The 21,781-nt window shown below is 53.0% G+C and overlaps 2 protein-coding genes across 2 annotated transcripts in view; one reads left to right on the top strand and one right to left on the bottom strand.

Moving 5' to 3' along the window:
* Positions 1-21,781, top strand: part of BRF2 (BRF2 general transcription factor IIIB subunit) — a 437,620-nt gene that overhangs the window by 74,334 nt on the left and 341,505 nt on the right. The gene's annotated exons all lie outside the window — the stretch shown is intronic.
* ZNF703 (zinc finger protein 703) lies at positions 10,541-13,581 on the bottom strand. Its single transcript, XM_071729039.1, has 2 exons — positions 13,198-13,581; positions 10,541-12,757 (listed from the first exon to the last, which is right to left on the bottom strand). Exons 1-2 carry the CDS (start codon positions 13,408-13,410, stop codon positions 11,378-11,380), a joined length of 1,593 nt encoding a protein of 530 aa, XP_071585140.1. The 5' UTR covers positions 13,411-13,581; the 3' UTR covers positions 10,541-11,377.

Here is a 21,781-nt window from a genome sequence, read left to right as displayed (position 1 = left end):
TAATGATTATAATAATAATAATTTAAAAAAAATCCATGGAGGAGGCGTAGATCCATCCCCTTAGCCAGGGAGTTTGTGGATGAGCTGAGCCAGGGAACAGACAGTTGGATTTCCCTCGTTTCTCCCTTCCCATAAATCACAACTCCAGAGCCCTTTAAACTCTGCAATCTGAGCTGTTCCAATAAGGAAGGGAATGAAAGGCTGAGTCTCCCTGGAAGCCTCCAGAGCCATAAATCTCCCGTGTACAAACACATCCCAGGTTTCCAAGTGCATTTATTTTATTGTATTGTTTTAACAGGAAAAAAAAAAAAAAATTAAAAAAAAAATTAAAAATCCAAACTGCAATAAACTCAGCCCCTCGTTAGCTGCCTCTGTGTCCAGGGCAAATGAACAAAATTAGGACAAAGTCAATCAAAAGCTCAGCTGAGTGCTGACCCCCCCCCCCTTAAGGGGGTTCCCTGTCAGCCCCCCTGGAAAGGGCTGGGGGTCTGGTCCTGCTCTGCCCAGCACTGCATTTGGACCCCAAATCCAGCAGCCCTGCCATGATCCCAACATCCCTGCCATGATCCCAGTATCCTTGCCATGATCCTAGAATCATTGCCATGATCCCAACATCCTTGCCACGATCCCAACATCCCTGCCATGATCCCAACATCCCTGCCAGGATCCCAAAATCCTTGCCCTGGTCTCAGCATCCTTGCCATGGTCCCAGAATCATTGCCATGATCCCAACATCCTTCCCCTGATCCCAACATCTTTCCCATGATCCCAACATCCCTGCCACGATCCCAACATCCTTGCCATGATCCCAGTATCCTTTCCATGATCCTAGAATCATTGCCATGGCCCCAACATCCTGCCATGATCCCAGTATCCTTGCCATGGCCCCAACATCCCTGCCAGGATCCCAAAATCCTTGCCCTGGTCTCAGCATCCTTGCCATGGTCCCAGAATTATTGCCAAGATCCCAGCATCCTTCCCATGGTCCCAGTATCCCTGCCATGGTCCCAACATCCCTTCCACAGTCCCAACATCCCTGCCATGGTCCCAACATCCTTGCCATGATCCCAGTATCTCTGCCATGATCCCAATATCCCTGCCACAGCCCCAGCATCCTTGCCATGATCCCAACATCTTTGCCATGATCCCAGTGTCTCTGCCACAGCCCCAGCATCCCTGCCACGATCCCAACATCCTTGCCATGATCCCAGTATTCCTGCCATGGCCCCAACATCCTTGCCACAGTCCCAACATCCCTTCCATGATCCCAGTATCCCTGCCATGATCCCAACATCCCTGCCTGGCCCCCCTGACAACATTTAGGGTTTAATTGATTCAGTTTCATGTGGTCCCCACTCTGGTCCCCACCCCAAGTGACAGCAGCAGGGGGACAGGGACGGGCTGGGGACACACTCACACACATCCCTGTCCCCCAAACCCCAGCAGCAGGTCCCAAACCCCCCAAACTGGACACTGGGGCAGTTTTGGGCTGTCAGTCATTAATCACCCACTGAGAATCCCAAAGGCTCTGGATGCAGGGCCAGGAGACCTGGGACAGGGATGGGATGGCAGAATCCCAGGATCCAGCAGGGAGCATCCCTCAGGTGTTGCTGACTTTCCCAAGCTCAGGGGATGCCCGGGGTGGGTTTGATGGGGGAAAAAAACTGGAAATCAACCCCTGAGCTACCCAGGAAGGAAAAAGCAAGGAAAAAGTCATTAATCACCCACTGAGAATCCTGAAGGCTCCGGATGCAAAGCCAGGAGACCCTGGGGACAGGGATGGGATGGCAGAATCCCAGGATCCAGCAGGAGCACCCCTCAGGTGTTGCTGATTTTCCCAAACTCGGGGATGCCCGGGGTGGGTTGATGGGGGGAAAAAAACTGGAAATCAACCCCTGAGCTACCCAGGAAGAAAAAAGCAAGGAAAAAGTCATTAATCACCCACTGAGAATCCCAAAGGCTCTGGATGCAGGGCCAGGAGACCCTGGGACAGGGATGGGATGGCAGAATCCCAGGATCCAGCAGGGAGCATCCCTCAGGTGTTGCTGACTTTCCCAAGCTCAGGGGATGCCCGGGGTGGGTTTGATGGGGAAAAAAAACTGGAAATCAACCCCTGAGCTACCCAGGAAGGAAAAAGCAAGGAAAAAGTCATTAATCACCCACTGAGAATCCTGAAGCTCCGGATGCAAAGCCAGGAGACCCTGGGGACAGGGATGGGATGGCAGAATCCCAGGATCCAGCAGGGAGCACCCCTCAGGTGTTGCTGATTTTCCCAAACTCGGGGATGCCCGGGGTGGGTTTGATGGGGGGAAAAAACTGGAAATCAACCCCTGAGCTACCCAGGAAGAAAAAAGCAAGAAAAGTCATTAATCACCCACTGAGAATCCCAAAGGCTCTGGATGCAGGGCCAGGAGACCCTGGGACAGGGATGGGATGGCAGAATCCCAGGATCCAGCAGGGAGCACCCCTCAGGTGTTGCTGATTTTCCCAAACTTGAGGGATGCCGGGGTGGGTTTGATGGGGTGGAAAAAACTGGAAATCAACCCCTGAGCTACCCAGGAAGGAAAAAGTCATTAATCACCCACTGAGAATCCCAAAGGCTCTGGATGCAAAGCCAGGAGACCCTGGGGACAGGGATGGGATGGCAGAATCCCAGGATCCAGCAGGGAGCACCCCTCAGGTGTTGCTGATTTTCCCAAGCTCAGGGGATGCCTGGGGTGGGTTTGATGGGGGGAAAAAACACTGGAAATCAACCCCTGAGCTACCCAGGAAGGAAAAGTCATTAATCACCCACTGAGAATCCCAAAGGCTCTGGATGCAGGGCCAGGAGACCCTGGGACAGGGATGGGATGGCAGAATCCCAGGATCAGCAGGGAGCATCCCTCAGGTGTTGCTGACTTCCCCAAACTTGAGGGATGCCCGGGGTGGTTTGATGGGGAAAAAACCTGGAAATCAACCCCTGAGCTACCCGGGAAGGAAAAAGTCATTAATCACCCACTGAGAATCCCAAAGGCTCCAGATGAAAAGCCAGGAGACCGGGATGGGATGGCAGAATCCCAGGATCCAGCAGGGAGCACCCCTCAGGTGTTGCTGACTTCCCCAAACTTGAGGGATGCCCGGGGTGGGTTTGATGGGGGAAAAAACTGGAAATCAACCCCTGAGCTACCCGGGAAGGAAAAAGCAAGGAAAAAGTCATTAATCACCCACTGAGAATCCAAAGGCTCTGGATGCAGGGACAGGAGACCCTGGGGACAGGGATGGGATGGCAGAATCCCAGGATCCAGCAGGGAACATCCCTCAGGTGTTGCTGATTTTCCCAAACTCGGGGGATGCCCGGGGTGGGTTTGATGGGGGGAAAAAAACCTGGAAATCAACCCCTGAGCTACCCGGGAAGGAAAAAGCAAGGAAAAAGTCATTAATCACCCACTGAGAATCCCAAAGGCTCTGGATGCAGGGCCAGGAGACCCTGGGACAGGGATGGGATGGCAGAATCCCAGGATCCAGCAGGGAGCATCCCTCAGGTGTTGCTGATTTTCCAAACTTGAGGGATGCCCGGGGTGGGTTTGATGGGGTGGAAAAAACTGGAAATCAACCCCTGAGCTACCCAGGAAGGAAAAAGTCATTAATCACCCACTGAGAATCCCAAAGGCTCTGGATGCAAAGCCAGGAGACCCTGGGGACAGGGATGGGATGGCAGAATCCCAGGATCCAGCAGGGAGCACCCCTCAGGTGTTGCTGATTTTCCCAAGCTCAGGGGATGCCTGGGGTGGGTTTGATGGGGGGAAAAAACACTGGAAATCAACCCCTGAGCTACCCGGGAAGGAAAAAGTCATTAATCACCCACTGAGAATCCCAAAGGCTCTGGATGCAGGGCCAGGAGACCCTGGGACAGGGATGGGATGGCAGAATCCCAGGATCCAGCAGGGAGCATCCCTCAGGTGTTGCTGACTTCCCCAAACTTGAGGGATGCCCGGGGTGGGTTTGATGGGGGAAAAAACCTGGAAATCAACCCCTGAGCTACCCGGGAAGGAAAAAGTCATTAATCACCCACTGAGAATCCCAAAGGCTCCAGATGAAAAGCCAGGAGACCGGGATGGGATGGCAGAATCCCAGGATCCAGCAGGGAGCACCCCTCAGGTGTTGCTGACTTCCCCAAACTTGAGGGATGCCCGGGGTGGGTTTGATGGGGGAAAAAACTGGAAATCAACCCCTGAGCTACCCGGGAAGGAAAAAGCAAGGAAAAAGTCATTAATCACCCACTGAGAATCCCAAAGGCTCTGGATGCAGGGACAGGAGACCCTGGGACAGGGATGGGATGGCAGAATCCCAGGATCCAGCAGGGAACATCCCTCAGGTGTTGCTGATTTTCCCAAACTCGGGGGATGCCCGGGGTGGGTTTGATGGGGGGAAAAAAACCTGGAAATCAACCCCTGAGCTACCCGGGAAGGAAAAAGTCATTAATCACCCACTCAGAATCCCAAAGGCTCTGGATGCAGGGCCAGGAGACCCTGGGACAGGGATGGGATGGCAGAATCCCAGGATCCAGCAGGGAGCATCCCTCAGGTGTTGCTGACTTCCCCAAACTCGGGGGATGCCCGGGGTGGGTTTGATGGGGTGGAAAAAAACTGGAAATCAACCCCTGAGCTACCCAGGAAGGAAAAAGTCATTAATCACCCACTGAGAATCCTGAAGGCTCTGGATGAAGGGACAGGAGACCCTGGGGACAGGGATGGGATGGCAGAATCCCAGGATCCAGCAGGGAACATCCCTCAGGTGTTGCTGATTTTCCCAAGCTCGGGGGATGCCGGGGGTGGGTTTGATGGGGGGAAAAAACTGGAAATCAACCCCTGAGCTACCCGGGAAGGAAAAAGCAACCTTTTTGGCTGGATTTCTGGGGAATGGAGCAGCCCAGAGCAGCACCCGTGTCCTGCCTCAGCCCACGGAGAAATTCCTGACTTATTGAATCACATTTGTCATCCCTAAATACATCTGCAGCTCCGTGTTGCTGAAGCCATAAACATCTTGAACTCCAGCTCTGCTCAGCGAGGCCTCTTTCAGCAGGCATTTATATTTAACTTTTTCCATATGCAGGGCCTGTCGCCTCCGTGTCATTTCCGGGAAAACCAGGATTGGGGGGGGGGAGGAGGGAGCCGGGGAGGGGGATTTAAGGGAGAGGGGAGGGGGTACAACGTGTCTTGGCCGGCTGGAGCAGCCCAGCTGCTGGCACGGGGTGAGAAATCCACCCCGGCAGAGCCAGGGCTCATTAATCATTTGAACTACTAAACTGCCAGCTCCTTTTCAAAGCTCCTTCAAGAAGTGTTTTCACCCAAAAATAGAGTTGAAAACACGCCGGGGCCCTCCTTGCAGAGTCTCATCCATCTGGCCATTCTGGGGAGTGTCAGGCAGCTCTGACAGACAAGGCTGCTCTGTTCCGAGGGGCCCCGAGCTCCCCAAACCTGTCATATCCTGGGGTTGACAGCTCCATTTGGACACCCCCCCCCCCGATAAATGGGCTGGGTTGGAGCTGGGAGGAGGAGGACACGGGGCAGAGGGACAGCCTGGGATGCCAACAGCATCCTTGGTACCTGAGCCCGCTGAGAAATCGGCCCCCAAAAAATCCTGTGGCTTGGTGGGGGGATCCCCCCAACACCCTGAACTTCAGGGAGTGTCTCCAGATGCTCCAAACCTGGCACTCCAGGCCTTCATCTCCCTCTAAAACTCATCATCCAGGTGCTGGATACAAAGGCTCAGTGCTCCAGGAGCCAGACCCCAAAACCAGCAGGAGAGACACCAAAAAAACCCCACCAAATCTCAGAAGAGACCACAAAACAGCAGGAGAACCCCCCAAAAAAACAGCAAGAGGGACCCCAAATACTGTCAGAGCTTACTCATCAGGCTTTGTCCCACACCAGCAATGGACCAGGGCCTGCCTGGTGCTCCCTGTGCAGAATTCCCAAAGGAAAAGCCCTGCCAAGTCCTGCCCCAAGGTCAGAGAAGCTCCAGGAGGGGTCGGGTCAGAGCAGATCCCTGGAGCTGGAGGAGCAGGTGAGGGTGTCCAGCACTAAACACAAACATCACCAGAACCCAGGGGATGTGCAGAGATCCCAGAAGAAATAAAAGACTTTTCAGATCCTTTTCCCAGCAGCCGGGGTGGCAAAATCCCCTTCCCAGCCCTGGCCATGCCTGGGGCTGTTGGGAGCAATAATTTTCCTGCAAACCTTGGGTTGCTCCATGCCTGTGGCAGCTCCCCTCGAGCCTGGGTTTTGCTTTGCTTCTTTTCCCACAGAAATGGCTCTTCCCACACCTCGGGGGGAGGACGTGGCCACTGTCCCACTCCAACCCCACAGATGTCACCGAACCTGCGCAGGGAACTGGAACAAAACCCCCCAAAAGGAAACCATTGATTGCTCCAGCAGCTCCAGGGGGTGAGGAAGTCTCCAAAGTCACCAAAAATCCAGGGGACACCGTGTCTCCTTTGGCTGCCTCTGGGTTTTGCTGGGCTGGGGAGGATCTGGCTCTCAGGGATGGGGAGGGACGAGTCCAGGGGTTGGGACAGGAGGCATTGGTGAGGTTTTCTTGCAGCCTGCACAGTGCTGAGCCAACTCTGCCCATCCCTTGGGATCAGCTCTGCCAGGGAAGCAGTGGTGTCCCACAAAAGCACCTCCTGCCCGGGTTCTTCCTTGTAGGAGTCACATCCTCTCGTGGACAGGACTGGAAAAAGTGGGATGGAGTGATGGTGAAGCTGCTCCGGGAGGTTTCCATAAAGCCCATGTCAGAAAAAATTCAGGGTTTGGGGAAATCTGTTATTGAGGATTGAGGACCCAAGTCTGCAAGCTGAGCTGGCAGCCCAACCTTCTCCAGAGAGCTTTTAGCTGCAACTTTTGTGTCTACAGAATCACAACTCTTCAGTTATTCACCAGGAGAATAAAGAGAGGGAACTGGTACCCCTGCATCCCAGGAATGAGAGGGATCTCTTACCCACCCCTGGTGAAAATCTGCACCAGGGCTGAGCTCTGCAGAAAGCAGCACTGCCACGGGTTTGGCCTCGGGGCTGGGATGGATCACGGGGCTGGGATCCAGGATCTGAGACTGGAGAAGAAGGAAGGAGCCACAGGTCCCGTCGGGCACTTCCATGGGGTCACCACTGATTATCCAGGGAAGATGTTGGTGTTGCTGCTGGGAGGATTCCCACCATTCTGCCCGTGGTGTTGGCTGCTGGGGCTGTCTCTGGGCACGGGGTCGTCCCTCTGGGTCTGTTCTCAGCACACGGAAGCCCCCAAAGCCCATCCCTGACCCCAGGCACGGGGACGGGCGATGTCCACACCACTCCGGCTGCGAGGACACCCAGAGCCCGTGTTCTCCCGGGCTTCCACCAGGGCTCCCATGGAAAGAAAAACTGCTTTATGCAGCTGAGGAACTTCTCATCCACCCAGCACGATGGCTGCTCCGGCCTTTGCCTCTGCATCCTGACCTGACCTCCTCTTGGTGGGTGCTCTCCAGCCCTCGAGGACTCGGTGCTCTCTGGCAGACACCTCAGCGTCACCTAAAAGACATCGGGGGTTTGCGTGCAGGAGAGGAAGGAAAACATCAGAAAAAAAAAAAAAAAAAAATATGGCCTGGCTCTTTCATTCCCTTATTTATTAGGTTGACAGCTCATTTGTGGTCAGCTGGGCTTTGGGCTTTACAAATGGGGAGATTTCCACGGCCCGCAGAGCTTGCTCGGCATCTGCATCCAAGTCCTTGGGCTTGTGCTTCCCCAGCACAAGGTATAAATGTTGCCTTTGTTCAGCTGCCTCCCAGGCCCTGGTGCAGCCAAACACGCCGTGCCTGGGCCCCTCTCACCGAGCACCGTGCTGACTGCTCAACCAGCCCCCAGTCCCGCCGCGTCCCGGCTCTTTCCACACTCGCCGCGGCCCCGGCAACTGCGGCAATAAATCAATAGGAAAATAGAGGCTGCCAGTTAGACTAAACAAGTGCATTTGCAAGGATTGCTAACCCTCATTAATCACCCTGACAGTCCTAAAAACACATTTCCCCTTTAATGACTGTATTTGGATAATCGGAGCTTTTTCCTCCCGGCGCGGGGTGACCGGCGGCAGGCGCGATCGGGGCCAGAACCGGCACCGGGGTCACCCGGGAGTCAAGCACTGGAGGTCCCCAGCACCTCGGGCTGAGCCCCCCGAGCAGCCTCAGACCCACCCAACACCCACCCGTGTTACCCCAGCCTGGTTCAACCACCCCCCCGCCAGCTGGGTTTGAAAAAGCCTTTTTTTTTTTTTTTTTTTTTTTCTTGTTGTTGCTTCACATCCCCTTTAGGTGACTTTTGCCTCCTGGAGAGGTTTGAAACCTCACACATTTTTCTGTATAAATGATGCAACACATTAATGCACAGCACATTATGAAAATGGTAATTCAAACCCATACAACTCTAAATTAAGCCATACATTATCCGACCCACTCAGCCATATATTTTGCAGAAAGACAGGACTGAATCAAAGCAAAGTGAAACTCTGGAGTGCAGGTTGTTAGACAGAATGATTAATAAAGTGCATCCCAGTGCTCTTATGGTAAAATGAATCCTGCACTAACCTGGCCATACATTAGATGGGGACTTATTTAACATATTGCCAACACAACCCAATGGAGAGAGCCCCAAGTGCCACCCCTACCAGATGAGACTTTGCTGTGTTTGCACAACCTGGCCCTGCTGCTGCACTCTGTAGGAAAAATATTCCTTGGGGAATCTCGAGCACCTGAGCAGGAAAAGGTTTGGGGACAGAGGGGTCACTGCTGAGAGAGGGGGATGCATCAGGAGCCCCTCTCCCCGGATGCTCCGGCGGGCACACGGTGCTGGGTGGCACATGGCCCAACGTGGCCGTGGTGGCCCCTTTGGGTGCACCCACAAGGATTGGGACATGACCCCGAGCATGAGGCTGGCACAAAGACACCTGCCTACAGCCAGGAAAAAATAAAAATAAAAAAAAGGTGGAACAAAAACTCAGCCCAGCAACCGGCGCGGTGTTCGGGAGCTGCGGCGTTCGGGAGCTGCGATCTGTGCCCGGAGCAAGTGTGATGGCACCGAGCAGTGTCACCAAGGAGTGAGGGGACAAGCAGGGAGCAGAAATGCTCCAAGGGGGCCCAGCAGCCCTACAAATGCCACCAGCACCCGAGCTGCCCCACCAGCACCCGAGCTGCCCCACCAGCACCCTGCCCATCGCCCCGCAACGCGGCGAGCATCGCCTGGAGCCAAAGGGAGGTGGGGACAGGGGGGTGGCAGCCACTGCCACGGTGACAGCCACCTGGGCCTGGCACCGGTGCCCACCCGGCAGAGCAAACAGCCACAGCAAAGCCCCCGCTGCTCCGAAGCTGCTTCCACAATCCCAAACTCTCATCCTGCAAATATCCCGGCTCGGAGCCGCAACCAGGAACCACCGGAACCTGTCTCTCCCCAGCCTTGGGGACAGTGCTGTCCACCCCTCTGCCAACCGAGGGGACACCGGCACCACCAGGGGGTTCGGACCCTCCCTGCTGGCTGCAGAACCACGGCCACGTTCGCTTGGAACCGGCAGGGAAATGAAAAATCCCGTCGGGAAACCCAAGTGCCTGTTCCGGCGCGGTATTTTTCAGCTCAAAGGACACAAAGGAATTCGAACGCGGGGCATCAGGCAATAGAGAGGAGGCAATTAACTGGGATTAATTATTGCATGACTCACCCGAAATGCAACAGGAGCTCAGCAGCAGGGAAAAGAAAAGTGATGAGGGGCAACGGGAGCACGTGGGATTTCGAGGAGGGGAGAGAAGGGGCACGGGCGGGGGTCCCGCTGGGAAAGCTGGGCTGCTGCTGGGATAAAAAACCCCAATTTGGGGCCCGGGGTGTCTGTATGGGGTGTCCCCCACCCCCCAACCTGTCGCTACCCTCCTGCCTGCCCTGCAGTTCCCAATCCCTGCCAGGAGGGATGAACCGAACCCATTCCAGAGCCATTAACACCTCCCCACAAACACAGAGAAAGAAAAAATTAATAGGGGAAGGTTGAGGGGTGGCAATGGGGGGCAAACCTTGGAGCCCCCTCCCAACCACTCCTACACCCCGAGAGCGGGTCCGGGACCCCCTTTTTATTGCAAGCCCGTCCCCCAAACTTCACTCCTGCAGGCTGCGGGGATGCCACCCCTTCCCCGCGGGGAACAAACACGCACAGGGGGGGCTCTTTGCACCGATCTCAGCTCCGACACCTTCTCGAACCTTCCCTCCGCCGCCGCGCACCCGCAAACCGCCCACCCCCGCTTCACCCCTCGGGTACCGCACACGCGAGGAAAAAACACCAGGGAGGGGAAGGGGAGAGGTATCCGGACGCCCCTTTTCTCCTCCACCAGCTCCCCCCCAGCTTTCCACGCAGCGATACCCGGGGCTGCGCGATCGGTACCGGGTCCCGCCGGACCGGGACCTGCCGCGAGATGGCGCTGGGGTCCCGCCGGCCCGGTACGGAGGTCCGGGCACCGGAGGAGGGGGGGGTGGTGGGACGAGAGAAGACACCACAGGGTGAATATAACCAAGAGTCATTTATTAACAAAATCAGACTTACCAAGCCGCAGCTCATCCACCCGCCACGCTCGCCGCCCTCCCGCTGCTCCGGTCCGGCCCGCTGCAGCCGCCGCTCTTCGGTCCCCCCCGCCCCGAGACGTGTGGGGGAGGTGAGGGGCTTTGGGGGGGTGGGGGGAGCACGGTCCCGCATCCCACGGCGGCGGGGAGCGGGGCTGCCGGAGGCAGAGCCGCGGCGTGGGACTCGGGGGGGTCGGGGAGGAAGGGGCTGAGCCCATCCGGCCACCGCCCCCCCCCGGGCCCGCCACAGCGAAAAACAAAAATTTTAAAAAAATTAAAAAAAAAAAAAAAAAAAAGGGGAAAAAATTTAAAAATTATATCTGTTAACTTTACAAATGAAAAAGAAGAGAATCCCAGAACAAGAAATGCGGAGGGGGAGGAGGCAAACACGTTTTGTTTTTTTTTTTTCCTTGTGTGTCAGGAGTCATGCAAGAATTTCTCAAGGGGGAAATTAAGAAAGGGGAGGGAAAAAAAAAAAAAATTCAAAGGAAACATAAGGGAAAACCAAAATCCCCACACCTGCAAAGAAAAGGATTTTTTTTTTCTTTTTTTCTTTTTTTTTTTTCTTTTTCTTTTTTTTTTTTTTTTTTTTGGACACAGACTTTTTGCATACCATTGATTCATTGGTGTATTAATGCACTTATATTCCCAGCTTTAAGCTAACATACAGTAAATAAATACAGAGTCCAAGGGGACAGCGGGGAGGGGACGGGGGGGGGGAAAAGGGAGGCCGGGGTGAGGAAGAGGAGGAGGCTGGAGCAGGGGAAGGGGCTGCTGTGGTTACTGATATCCCAGTGCAGAAGCTGAAGTTAGTCTTTGGCCGTAGAGAGCATATGGGGAGTAGTAAGGTCCGGCAGCCGGCAAGGAGGGCACGGGCAGGGCGCCGGCCGTGGGCAAGTGGCTCTTGCCGTAGGGGTGGTACCTGTTTAGTCCCAAAGTGTGTGGGCTCCTCAAGGAGAGGGAAGCCGGTAAAGTGTTGGGGCTCCCGGGGGCGGCGGGCGGGAGGTGGAGGTGGCAGGAGGCTGCAGAGCTCAGCCCGGAGGTAGGGTAACCCGCCAAGAGTTTTTCCGCCCCCGGCAGGGCCGTGTGGGTCCGTAGGTGGGTGAGCAGCTCCTCCGAGGTGGCAAACCTCTTGTCGCAGGGTCCGCTGGCAGAAACCCAGTTGCATATGTGGGGCAAGGGGTCGTTCTGCAGCATGAAGCCGTAGGTGTAGAGGGGGTGGGCGGGCAGGCTGGGGGTGCCGCTGGAGGAGAGCGTGGTGTGCACCGAATGCAGGGGGTGCGTGGGGTACACCAAGGGGTATCCGCTCTTCAGGCTCCCGGGGTCGTGCACACAGCTGGAGCAGTTGCTGGAGCCCAGGTGAGAGGCGCTGTGGTAGCTCAGGCAATACGGGTCCCGGCATAATCCCTGCATGAAGGAGGGCGGCGAGGCCCCGGTGAGCGGGCTGGAGCTGGGTGGCTTGCCCGGTAAGCCCAGAGCCGCCGGTAACTGGCTGCCCACCAGCCCCGGTTTGGTGGGGTCCAAGCCGGGCACGAACTGGGACGGATAACCCGCGTAGGCGCCGACGATGGAGCCGTGGTAACCGATGCTGGAGGGCGGCAGAGGGAAGACGGAGTGACCCGGCTTGTAGGGCGAGACGGGGGCCACATGGCCGGCGGGCGGCAGGGCGGGCGGTTCCGATTTTCGGCCCGAGGGGGGCTCGCCGTGCGCCCCGGGCTCCGCCGCCCCGCGTCCCAGCCCCCCGCCCGTCCCCTCGGGGCTGGGTTTGCCCACCTCGGGCTCCTTCTTCTCCTCGACGCCCTTAGGGTCGGCGTGCTGGGGGGAGGCACCGCGGGAGCTGCCGGGCGAGGCGGCAGCGTGCGGGGGGAACGGGGGACAGGCGGCGCTGGGCACCCGAAACCCGGCTTTGTCCGTGCCGCCCTCTTTGCGCGGTTCCCCCCCGCCTTTCGAGTAGGGCTTGAAGCTGGATTTGTCCTCGGGCGGTGTGTCCCCGCTGCCCGGGGGCTTCAGGGCGGCGGGCCGGGCGGCGGGCTCCTTCTCGGCGGCGGGAAGCCCGGCGGAGGCCACGGCGTTCAGCTTGGAGGAGGGCGGCGGGTCGGGTTTGCCGATCTGCGAGCAGGTCTGGGCCAGCAGCGCCAGCGGGCTCTTCTTGGCGTCCAGCTGCGGGGGATGGGGGGGGGAGCGGAGCCGGTTAGGGGGGAAGAGCCCGACGGCACCCCCGGCCCATCCTCCCCCTACCTCCCACCCCATCCCACCCCCAAAATCCCGGGGCCAGCGGGGCCGGGCCCGGCGCCCAGCCAAGGTGCGGGAAATGGGGGAAAGCGGGCAAAGGGATGAGGCTGGCTGGGGTGGGGGGAGCCCGGCTGCTGCGGCAGAGTGGGAGGGAAGGAAAAAGAGGATCGGGGGGAGCCGGGAGAACCGGGCAGGGAAGAACCCGGCCGGGAGAAGCAGGGAGCACCGAGCAGGGAAGAGCCGAGAGCAGCGGCGGCGGATCGGGATGAGCCCGACCGGGAGGAGCCGGGAGCGGCGGATGGGGACGAACCCGGCCGAAGGCAGCGGCAGGAACGGGGGGAACCCCAGGGCGGCCCCCGGATACTGACCTCGATGGGGCTGACGGGCGTGGAGGAGAGCGGCTGAAGGTACTCGGGGTGCAGGAGGTGGCCGCCGTGGGCGCTGAGCATCTTCAGGACGCGGATGGGCAGCCGGCTGGCCTGGCGCAGCGGGTCGGCGGGGGGCGGCCGGGGCGACGGGGCGCCCGCGGTTCCGCGGCTCGGAGGGGTCCTCGGCCGGGGCCCGCCGGGGGCTCCGCTCATTTGGGGCAGGGGGGAAAGGGATGGGGAGGGGGGGGGGGGGGGGATGGGGGGGTAAGGGGGGGCGCCGGGCTCCGCGGGGCCGGGCCGGGCCGGGCCGGGCGGGCGGCGGAGCGGCGGCGGCGGCGGCCCCGGCGAGACGAAACCCTTCCCCGGCCCCACCGACACGTCAAATAGCCCCGATGGCGGCCGCGTTCCGAGGGGGCCGACGCCGCGCACCAATCCGAGCCCGGCCGGGCCCCCGGGGCGGGGAGAGCCGCCGGTGGGGGGGGCGAACCGCCGGGGCCGCCCCCCGCAGCCGCGTGGGGCAGAGAGAGCCGCCCCCGGCCCTCTCCGCAGCGGATCGGGGAGGATCGGGACGGATCTGCTGAAAGGGAAGGGTTCGGTGGTGCCGGCACCTTGGCACGGCACGGTATGGAACGGTTCGGTTGTCCCTGGCACCGCTGTCACAGCTCAGAAGGGCTCAGCTGGCCCCGGTACCAACTCGTGGGGTGACTGGTGGGACAGCAGCGTCCCCCAGACCTGAAGAGCCATGGCAGGTCACATAAACACCTTTTTACTTCTCATTTAAATAATTTTGGGAGCGTTTTCTGCCCAAGCACTCACTGAAGGTTTTACATCGTCAGGGGGGGGGTCCTCGGGCACCTGCAACACACAAAGGGGGCAGATTGCACCCCGGGTCCTGCAGTTCCCTTACATCCCTGCAATGTTCCTTTCTCTCGAGACTTTTTAGTTTAGAGAGCCTTAAAAATTTGCCCGTGACAGCGCAGCCTGCTGTACAGCTAATTAAGGTGCCCAGCAATTAACTTCCCATTTCAAGTTACCTTTTCCAGCCGTCTCTGAATTACAGTCACAACCATCAGGGGCTCCACAGCAGAGGGGGCTGAAAACCACCGTCCCTCTGAGCTCCTTCCAAAGGCACATGGATAAATCTTGGAGATTTATCACCTTGCATCCATCCCTGAGCAATGCCCAGCATATGGGGGCTGGGGGGATCTGGGGGTGGGGAACTACTCTGCTGCCTCTTGAGGCTTCCACTGGGAGCTGCTGGGAGAACTGGGGCCCGGGGGGAGGGAGATGTGCAATGGGATGGGGATGGGAGTGATGAGGGAGGAGCAGAGAAAAATTTGGCCTGGAGAAAAGCAAGGAAAAGTGGGTTTCTCCTGGTTTCCTTTGGGACCTCTGGCTGAGGGATTCCCAGTTGCCAAGGGCAGGTTGCAGGGTGAGTTCTTGAAGTGGAGCTGGTGGGAAGGAACTGACTGCCCTGGGTCTCTGCTCCAGGCAGTGCCACAGCACAGCCCCACCTGGTTCGGGCTTCAGTCCCTCCTGCCTCCCCAGAGAGGGCAAAGAGGAGAGAGACAGACACCTCTAATTAATCATATTCACTCCTGACAGATGCTTTTCTTGTTCCAACAATGTTGCTATTATTACATCCATGTGGCTGCTCCTCACCAACCTCATCTGCTCTGGGTTCTGGGAAAAAAAAAAACTTGGCTGGATTTCCCCAGCTCTGCCCCAGCTCTTCCTGACACTCGTCCCACTTCTCCAGTCTCTATCCATCACACCCCTGGGCAGACCTGTCGATTTTCCCTCCTTGTGAGGCTTTTTTCTTCTTTCTCCCCTCACCACCCTCCCCTTCCTGAAGAAGCTGACCACAAGATGGATTCAATCCGGATGGAGCAGTGCTGCCTTTCAAAGGAGCCATTCAAGGAAGGAGGAAATAGAAAGGGGGGGGGGGGAAAAAATCAAAAAGAAAGGAAACAAAAATTCCTTCCTCAAAGTCACTCGAGTTTTTTGCCAACGACAACATGGGCTTAAAAAAAAAAAATCAGATGAAACACGGTGGGACAAGTGGGTAGGAGGAGCAGCAGTGATGTCCCTGTGCTCCTAGGGCTGGGGGATGCTGGAGAGAAGGGAAGGCAGGAGGAAGCAATGCCATTGGGGTTATGTCCCTCCTTCCCTCCTCTCAGGACCCTTTTGAAGCCCTGAACCTGCTCTGGACCATTTCTGGGTTCATCTGGATTAAAAGTTCAACAAAGGGCCTGCATGGGTCCTGCTCAGTGCCTCTGGTTATGTTTTTCACTCTGAATTTTGGTCTGATTTTCATGCAGGAGAACAGTGACCAGAGGGAGGGAAAAGCAAACTTCCCCATTTCATGCTCAGTTCTGCTCCACAACCAAGCACCCTCTGCTCAGAGCTTGTGCCCACCACGAGGGATGTTCCAATAAAAGGAGCGAGACCACTTGCCAAATAAAAATAACACAGGCACTGAATGAAAAGCAAAATATTTGGAATAAAAGTGAAGCCAAAGAGGACAGAAAGCCTCTGCCAGCACTTGCAGAGTCAGCTGATGGTATTTTTGCTCTCCAACCAGGCCTTGCCCCACCTGGGCTGCTATTAGAGGGGTTTGATTTTCCCAAGGATGGGAGGAGCACCCATGTCCCCTGGCATTTTCCCACCTGTAGAGGAGGGGATTGTGGAATTGTGCTTCTCTTTAAGGTCCTCCAACACTCAGGGTGATACAGCCCAGGGTGCCTCTTGCCCCTTTCCATGGGCCCCGTGTCCCTCCTCACCAGTGGAAGTTTGCTCAGACATCAAAGAGATGTGGCCCTGGTGGGTCCCAGCTGCATCCCAAAAAGGTCCCAGCCCAGGTCAGCTGTCCCTGTGGGCCAGGGAGCCAAGAATCTCCTTCCAAGTAGAGCTTTTCCCAGCATTGCTGCTCACCAGGCCCCTGCTGCTCTTTGGGTCCATCATCTGGATTGCCAGGAAGCTGAAGAGGAGGCAGCAGTGTGCCCAGGTGGCCAAGAAGGCCAATGGCATCCTGGGCTGGCTCAGGAACAGCGTGGCCAGCAGGTCCAGGGAAGGGATTCTGCCCCTGTGCTCAGCCCTGGGGAGGCCACAGCTTGAGTCCTGTGTCCAGTTCTGGGCCCCTCAGCTCAGGAAGGAGCTTGAGGTGCTGGAGCAGGTCCAGAGAAGAGCAAGGAGGCTGGGAAGGGATCCAGCAGAATTCCTGTGAGGAAGGGCTGAGGGAGCTGGGGGTGTTGAGGCTGGAGAAGAGGAGGCTCAGGGGAGACCTCATCACTCTCTCCAACTCCCTGAAAGGAGGTTGGAGCCAGGGGGGGTTGGGCCCTTTTCCCAGGCAACTCTCAGCAAGACAAGAGGCCATGGGATTAAGAATTTCTTCCTAATATCCAACCTAAAGCTCCCCTGGCAGAGCTGGATTTAGGTTTAGGTTGGATATTAGGAAAAAATCCTTCCCAGAGAGGGTGCTCAGCCATTGGAATGAGCTGCCCAGGGAAGGGGTGGATTCTCCATCCCTGGAGATATTTCCAAAGAGCCTGGATGTGGCACTCAGTGCCATGGGCTGGGAACCACGGGGGGAGTGGAGCAAGGGTTGGACTTGATGATCCCAGAGCTCCTTTCCAACCCAAATGGTTTGGGATTCTGTGAGAGGAGAAAGGAAATGGGTTAAAACTTGGAGAGGGGAGATTGAGGTTGGAGATGGGGAAGAAATTCTTGAATTTGAGGGTGGGGAGAGCCTGGAACAGGTTGAGAGAGTTGGGGGTGTTGAGGCTGGAGAAGAGGAGGCTCAGGGGAGACCTCATCACTCTCTCCAACTCCCTGAAAGGAGGTTGGAGCCAGGGGGGGGTTGGGCTCTTTTCCCAGGCAACTCTCAGCAAGACAAGAGGGCACAAGAGGTCTCAAGTTGTGCCAGGGGAGGTTTAGGTTGGACATGAGAAAGAATTTCTTTCTGGAGAGGGTGCTCAGCCATTGGAATGGGCTGCCCAGGGAAGGGGTGGATTCTCCATCCCTGGAGATATTTCCAAAGAGCCTGGATGTGGCACTCAGTGCCATGGGCTGGGAACCACGGGGGGAGTGGAGCAAGGGTTGGACTTGATGAGCTCTGAGGTCCCTTCCAACCCAGCCCATTCTGGGATTCTGTCTCCTCTGGGTCCCAGCAGGATGAGTTGGTGGCAGCCACAGCCCCTCCCTGGCTGCTCCTTCAGAGCTCTGGAAAAGCTCCTTCCCTGTCCAGATCCCATTTTTTCATCCCACCTCTCCTGCCTGAGCCCAGGCCTTGCTTTTAGCTGCAGAACAAGTGCATAAAAATGATCTTATTTATTACAGGAGACATGTTTTAAAACAAGTGACAAAATTGCAAGATGTAAAACGACAAGCAAGTGCTTTTTCTTTTTTAAACCCATATAGACTCCTGGCAATGATAAAAACAGTGTTTTCTTTTTTAAAGTTGGAATTAATCTTTCTTTCCAAAGCAATCATGTAGCAGGAAAGGCAGGAAGACAACTCAGATATTAACTGATCCTCTCTGGGTGATGGTTACTTATGGCAGAGCCAGGCAGCTCACTGGGTGATTAACATTAAAGAGCAGCATCAGCATTAAAGCAAAAAGAAAAAAAAAAAAAAGAAAAATAAAAAAAAAAAAAAAGAAAAAAAAAAAAAAAAAAGAAAAAAAAAAGAAAAAAAAGAAAAAAAAAGAAAAATAAAAAAAAGAAAGAAAAAGAAAAATAAAAAAAGAAAAAAAAAGAAAAAAAAGAAAAAAAAGAAAAAAAAAAGAAAAATAAAAAAAAAGAAAAAAAAAGAAAAAAGAAAAAGAAAAAAAAAAAAAAAAAAAAAAAAAGAAAAATAAAAGGTGAAGGTTTCTTTTTTTCCTGCCCTGTTCCCTTGATGTGTGACTAACAGCTGGGTTGGTTTTTTTTTTTTGGTTGGTTTTTTTTTCTCTGTGTGACAAAGCACGGGGTCTTCCTGCTCGTGGTGTAATGAAGCTGTTTCCTGGGGTGAAATTCTCTGGGATAAACTGGGATAAAGGGGGAGGAGAAGAGCCCACAGGTTGCAAAGCACTTGGGAGGGCAGCAAAGGGCTGAGGGCAGGTCACAGCCTCTCTACTTAGGGATATTTTTTTAAATTTTTTTTATTTTATTTTTGGCTTTTTTAATATATATATATATTAATTTTTTTATTAATTTTTAAATTAATTTTTTATTTTTATTTTTGGCTTTTTTATATATATTTTTTAATTTTTAAATTTTTTTAATTTATTTTTTATTTTATTTTTGGCTTTTTTTATGTATATATATTTATTTTTTAATTTTTTTATTAATTTTTTTTTTTTGGCTTTTTTTATATATATATATTTTTATTTTTAAAATTTTTTTAATTTATTTTTTATTTTTATTTTTGGCTTTTTTATATGTATTTTTATTTTTAAAATTTTTTTAATTTATTTTTTATTTTTATTTTTGGCTTTTTTTTAATATATATATTTTTATTTTTAAATTTTTTTTAATTTATTTTTTATTTTTATTTTTGGCTCTTTTTTATATATATATATTTTTATTTTTAAATATTTTTAATTTATTTTTTATTTTTATTTTTGGCTTCCTTTATATATATATTTTTATTTTTAAATTTTTTTTAATTTATTTTTTATTTTTATTTTTGGCTTTTTTTTAAATATATATTTTTATTTTAAAAATTTTTTTAAATTTATTTTTTATTTTTATTTTTGGCTTTTTTTTTTTTTTTTTTTTCATCTCCAAGTTTTCTGCTGCTACAAGCCACGTATTGACCTTTCCAGGGCTGTTTGGAGAGGGATTTTTCTCCCCAGGAGCCACTCATCCTCAACAGCACTTCCGTGCCTCAGTTTCCCCACCTGTGAAACTGGGGATTGAGAAGGAAAAGGGGCTCTGGGGTGCCCAGGGCACCTGCTTTGGGGGGATTTAGTCCTCAGAGACCCCCCCAAAAAAAAAAAAAAAAAAATTAAAAAATCACTTTTACCTCTGCTCTACTTTTTTTTCTTGGCCTATATTAATTAATTAAACTATGCAAATTTAAACAACTTAATTTCTATAATATAAGGACCAGAGCCTCAAACCATTTGGTGCAGCTCATCTGGCACGTACCTGACATAAAAATATTTGGAGCAGCTCTAATAAAAATGAAAAAAAGGCTGTAAATCAAGTTTAATTTATTCATTTTCTCTATGGTATGAAAGCGTGCCAAAAATCAGATTATTTATGAGCCCTTCATAACAATAGGCATTTTTATTGGTTGCAAATGACAAAAGGGGTTCTCAGAGGGTTTTTTTTTTTTTCTTTTTCTTTTAAATTTTTCCAGTGTTCAGAAACATTTATTTTGGGGGGGCCGCTGCGATGTGAAATAAAATGATTTAATCATTGAGAGAGTAAAAATAATTTATGTTTAGAGGCTAAAAAAAATTAAAAAAGCAAAAAAAAACCAAAAAAAAAACCCCACATCAGCCTTTAAAAAATAAATACAGAGAAATAATCCAGCCCAGAGGCTCCGGTGAGGGCTGCACCACAGGTTGGAGAAAAAAGCTTGATTTATCCCCAAATTTATCCCCAATTCCCTAAATTTCCCAGTAGGAAGGAGCATAATTTCCCACAAAACTTTCACAAAACGCCTGAGCCACTCGGGGACTTTTTTTTCTTTTCCTTCCCCACCTCCCTTTGGCGCAAAAAACACGCGTGGGACCCCCCCCCCACTCACCTCGCCTCAACCAAACCTGATTTTTAACTTTTTTTAGGGTTTTTTGGGCCGTTCCCACCCCGGGGGGGGAGGGAGGGGACAGGGACAGCGTGGGGAGGGGACACGGAGTGGGGGTGGCAGTGGGAGGAGGGAAAAGGACCCCAAAATTGCTGGAATTAAAAAAAAAAAATCGTGGTGGGATCGTGCAGGGGGGGTTGGGTTTGGGATGGGGAGGGGGGAGGGAGGAGAGTTGGGGGAATAAATAATGGTTAAAAAATAAATAAGAAAAAAGGTGAAGCTAGGGAAAAGTTCTGAAAAAATGAACTGACCCAAGAAATGCCCCCCAAAAAAATAAAAATTAAAAAAAAAAAGTGAAACTAAGGAAAAGTCCAGAAAAAAAAAAATAACCACATGAAATGCCCCGAATGAAAATAAAAATTAAGAAAAAAAGAAACTAGGGAAAAATGCAGGAAAAAAATAAAATAACCTACGAAATGCCCCAAACGAAAAGAAAAATTAAAAAAAAAGTGAAACTAGGGAAAAATGCAGGAAAAAATTAAAATAACCTACGAAATGCCCCAAACGAAAAAAAAAAAATTAAAAAAAAAAGTGAAACTAGGGAAAAATGCAGAAAAAAAAAAATAACCCACGAAATACTCCAAATAAAAATAAAAATTAAAAAAAAAAAAGTGAAACCAGGGAAAAATCCAGAAAAAATTAAAATAACCCCAAACAAAAACAAAAATAAAAATAAAAATAAAAATGAAAATAAAAATAAAAATAAAAATAAAAATAAAAATTAAAATTAAAATTAAAAAAAGGGAAACTAAGGAAAAATCCAGAAAAAAAAAAATAACCCACGAAATACCCCAAACAAAAATAAAAATTAAAAAAAAAAAAAGTTAAACCAGGGAAAAATCTAGAAAAAATTAAAATAACCCCAAACAAAAATAAATAAAAATAAAAATAAAAATTAAAAAAGGGAAACTAAGGAAAAATCCAGAAAAAAATAAAATAACCCACGAAATACCCCAACCCAAAAAATAAAAAAAAAAAAAACAAACAGACCGAAAATAAAGCAAAGAAGAGGAGAAAAAGAGGGAACCCCCTCCCGGGGAGAATTAGCATCCAGGATCTGTCAGTCACCGGGAGGTTTGGGTAAAAAGGGGCCCCTTGTCACCCTCTGCCTTTGATGTGACGGGGACGGAGGTGCTCAATTAAAAGCCTATCAGTCTGTAAGTAAATCAACGCCTATCAGCCTTGTCACATCAAACAAACGATTATTGCAGGAACCCGCCCACCCCATTAATCTGCCTGTTCCTCGGTGACAGCTCAGGGTCAGGGCCCTGTAAATCCTGCCCTGGATCGCAGCCACCTGGAGCAGGATTAAAGCAACCCCGCAGCATCTCCTCCCGCACCCATCACCCCCACCCCGAGAGCCCTGGGGTGCCCGGCCTGGGGTTGGGGTGCCCGACCTGGGATTGGGGTGCTCGGCCTGGGATTGGGGTGCCCGGCTTGGGGTTGAGGTGCCCGGCTTGGGGTTGGGGTGCCCGGCCTGGGGTTGGGGTGCCCGGCCTGGGATTGGGGTGCCCGGCCTGGGGTTGGGATTCCCGGCCTGGGGTTGGGGTGCTTGGCCTGGGGTTGAGGTGCCCGGCCTGGGATTGGGGTGCCCGGCCTGGGGTTGAGGTGCCCGGCCTGGGATTGGGGTGCCCGGCCTGGGGTTGAGGTGCCCGGCCTGGGATTAGGGTGCCCGGCCTGGGATTGGGGTGCTTGGCCTGGGATTGGGGTGCCCGACCTGGGATTGGGGTGCTTGGCTTGGGGTTGGGGTGCCCGGCCTGGGGTTGAGGTGCCCGGCCTGGGATTGGGG

This window comes from Heliangelus exortis, chromosome 30 (genome assembly GCF_036169615.1).
Source record: "Heliangelus exortis chromosome 30, bHelExo1.hap1, whole genome shotgun sequence".
NCBI classification, from domain to species: domain Eukaryota; kingdom Metazoa; phylum Chordata; class Aves; order Apodiformes; family Trochilidae; genus Heliangelus; species Heliangelus exortis.
Note: the sequence above shows the minus strand (reverse complement) of the source record. Positions and strands in the feature narration are given on the sequence as shown.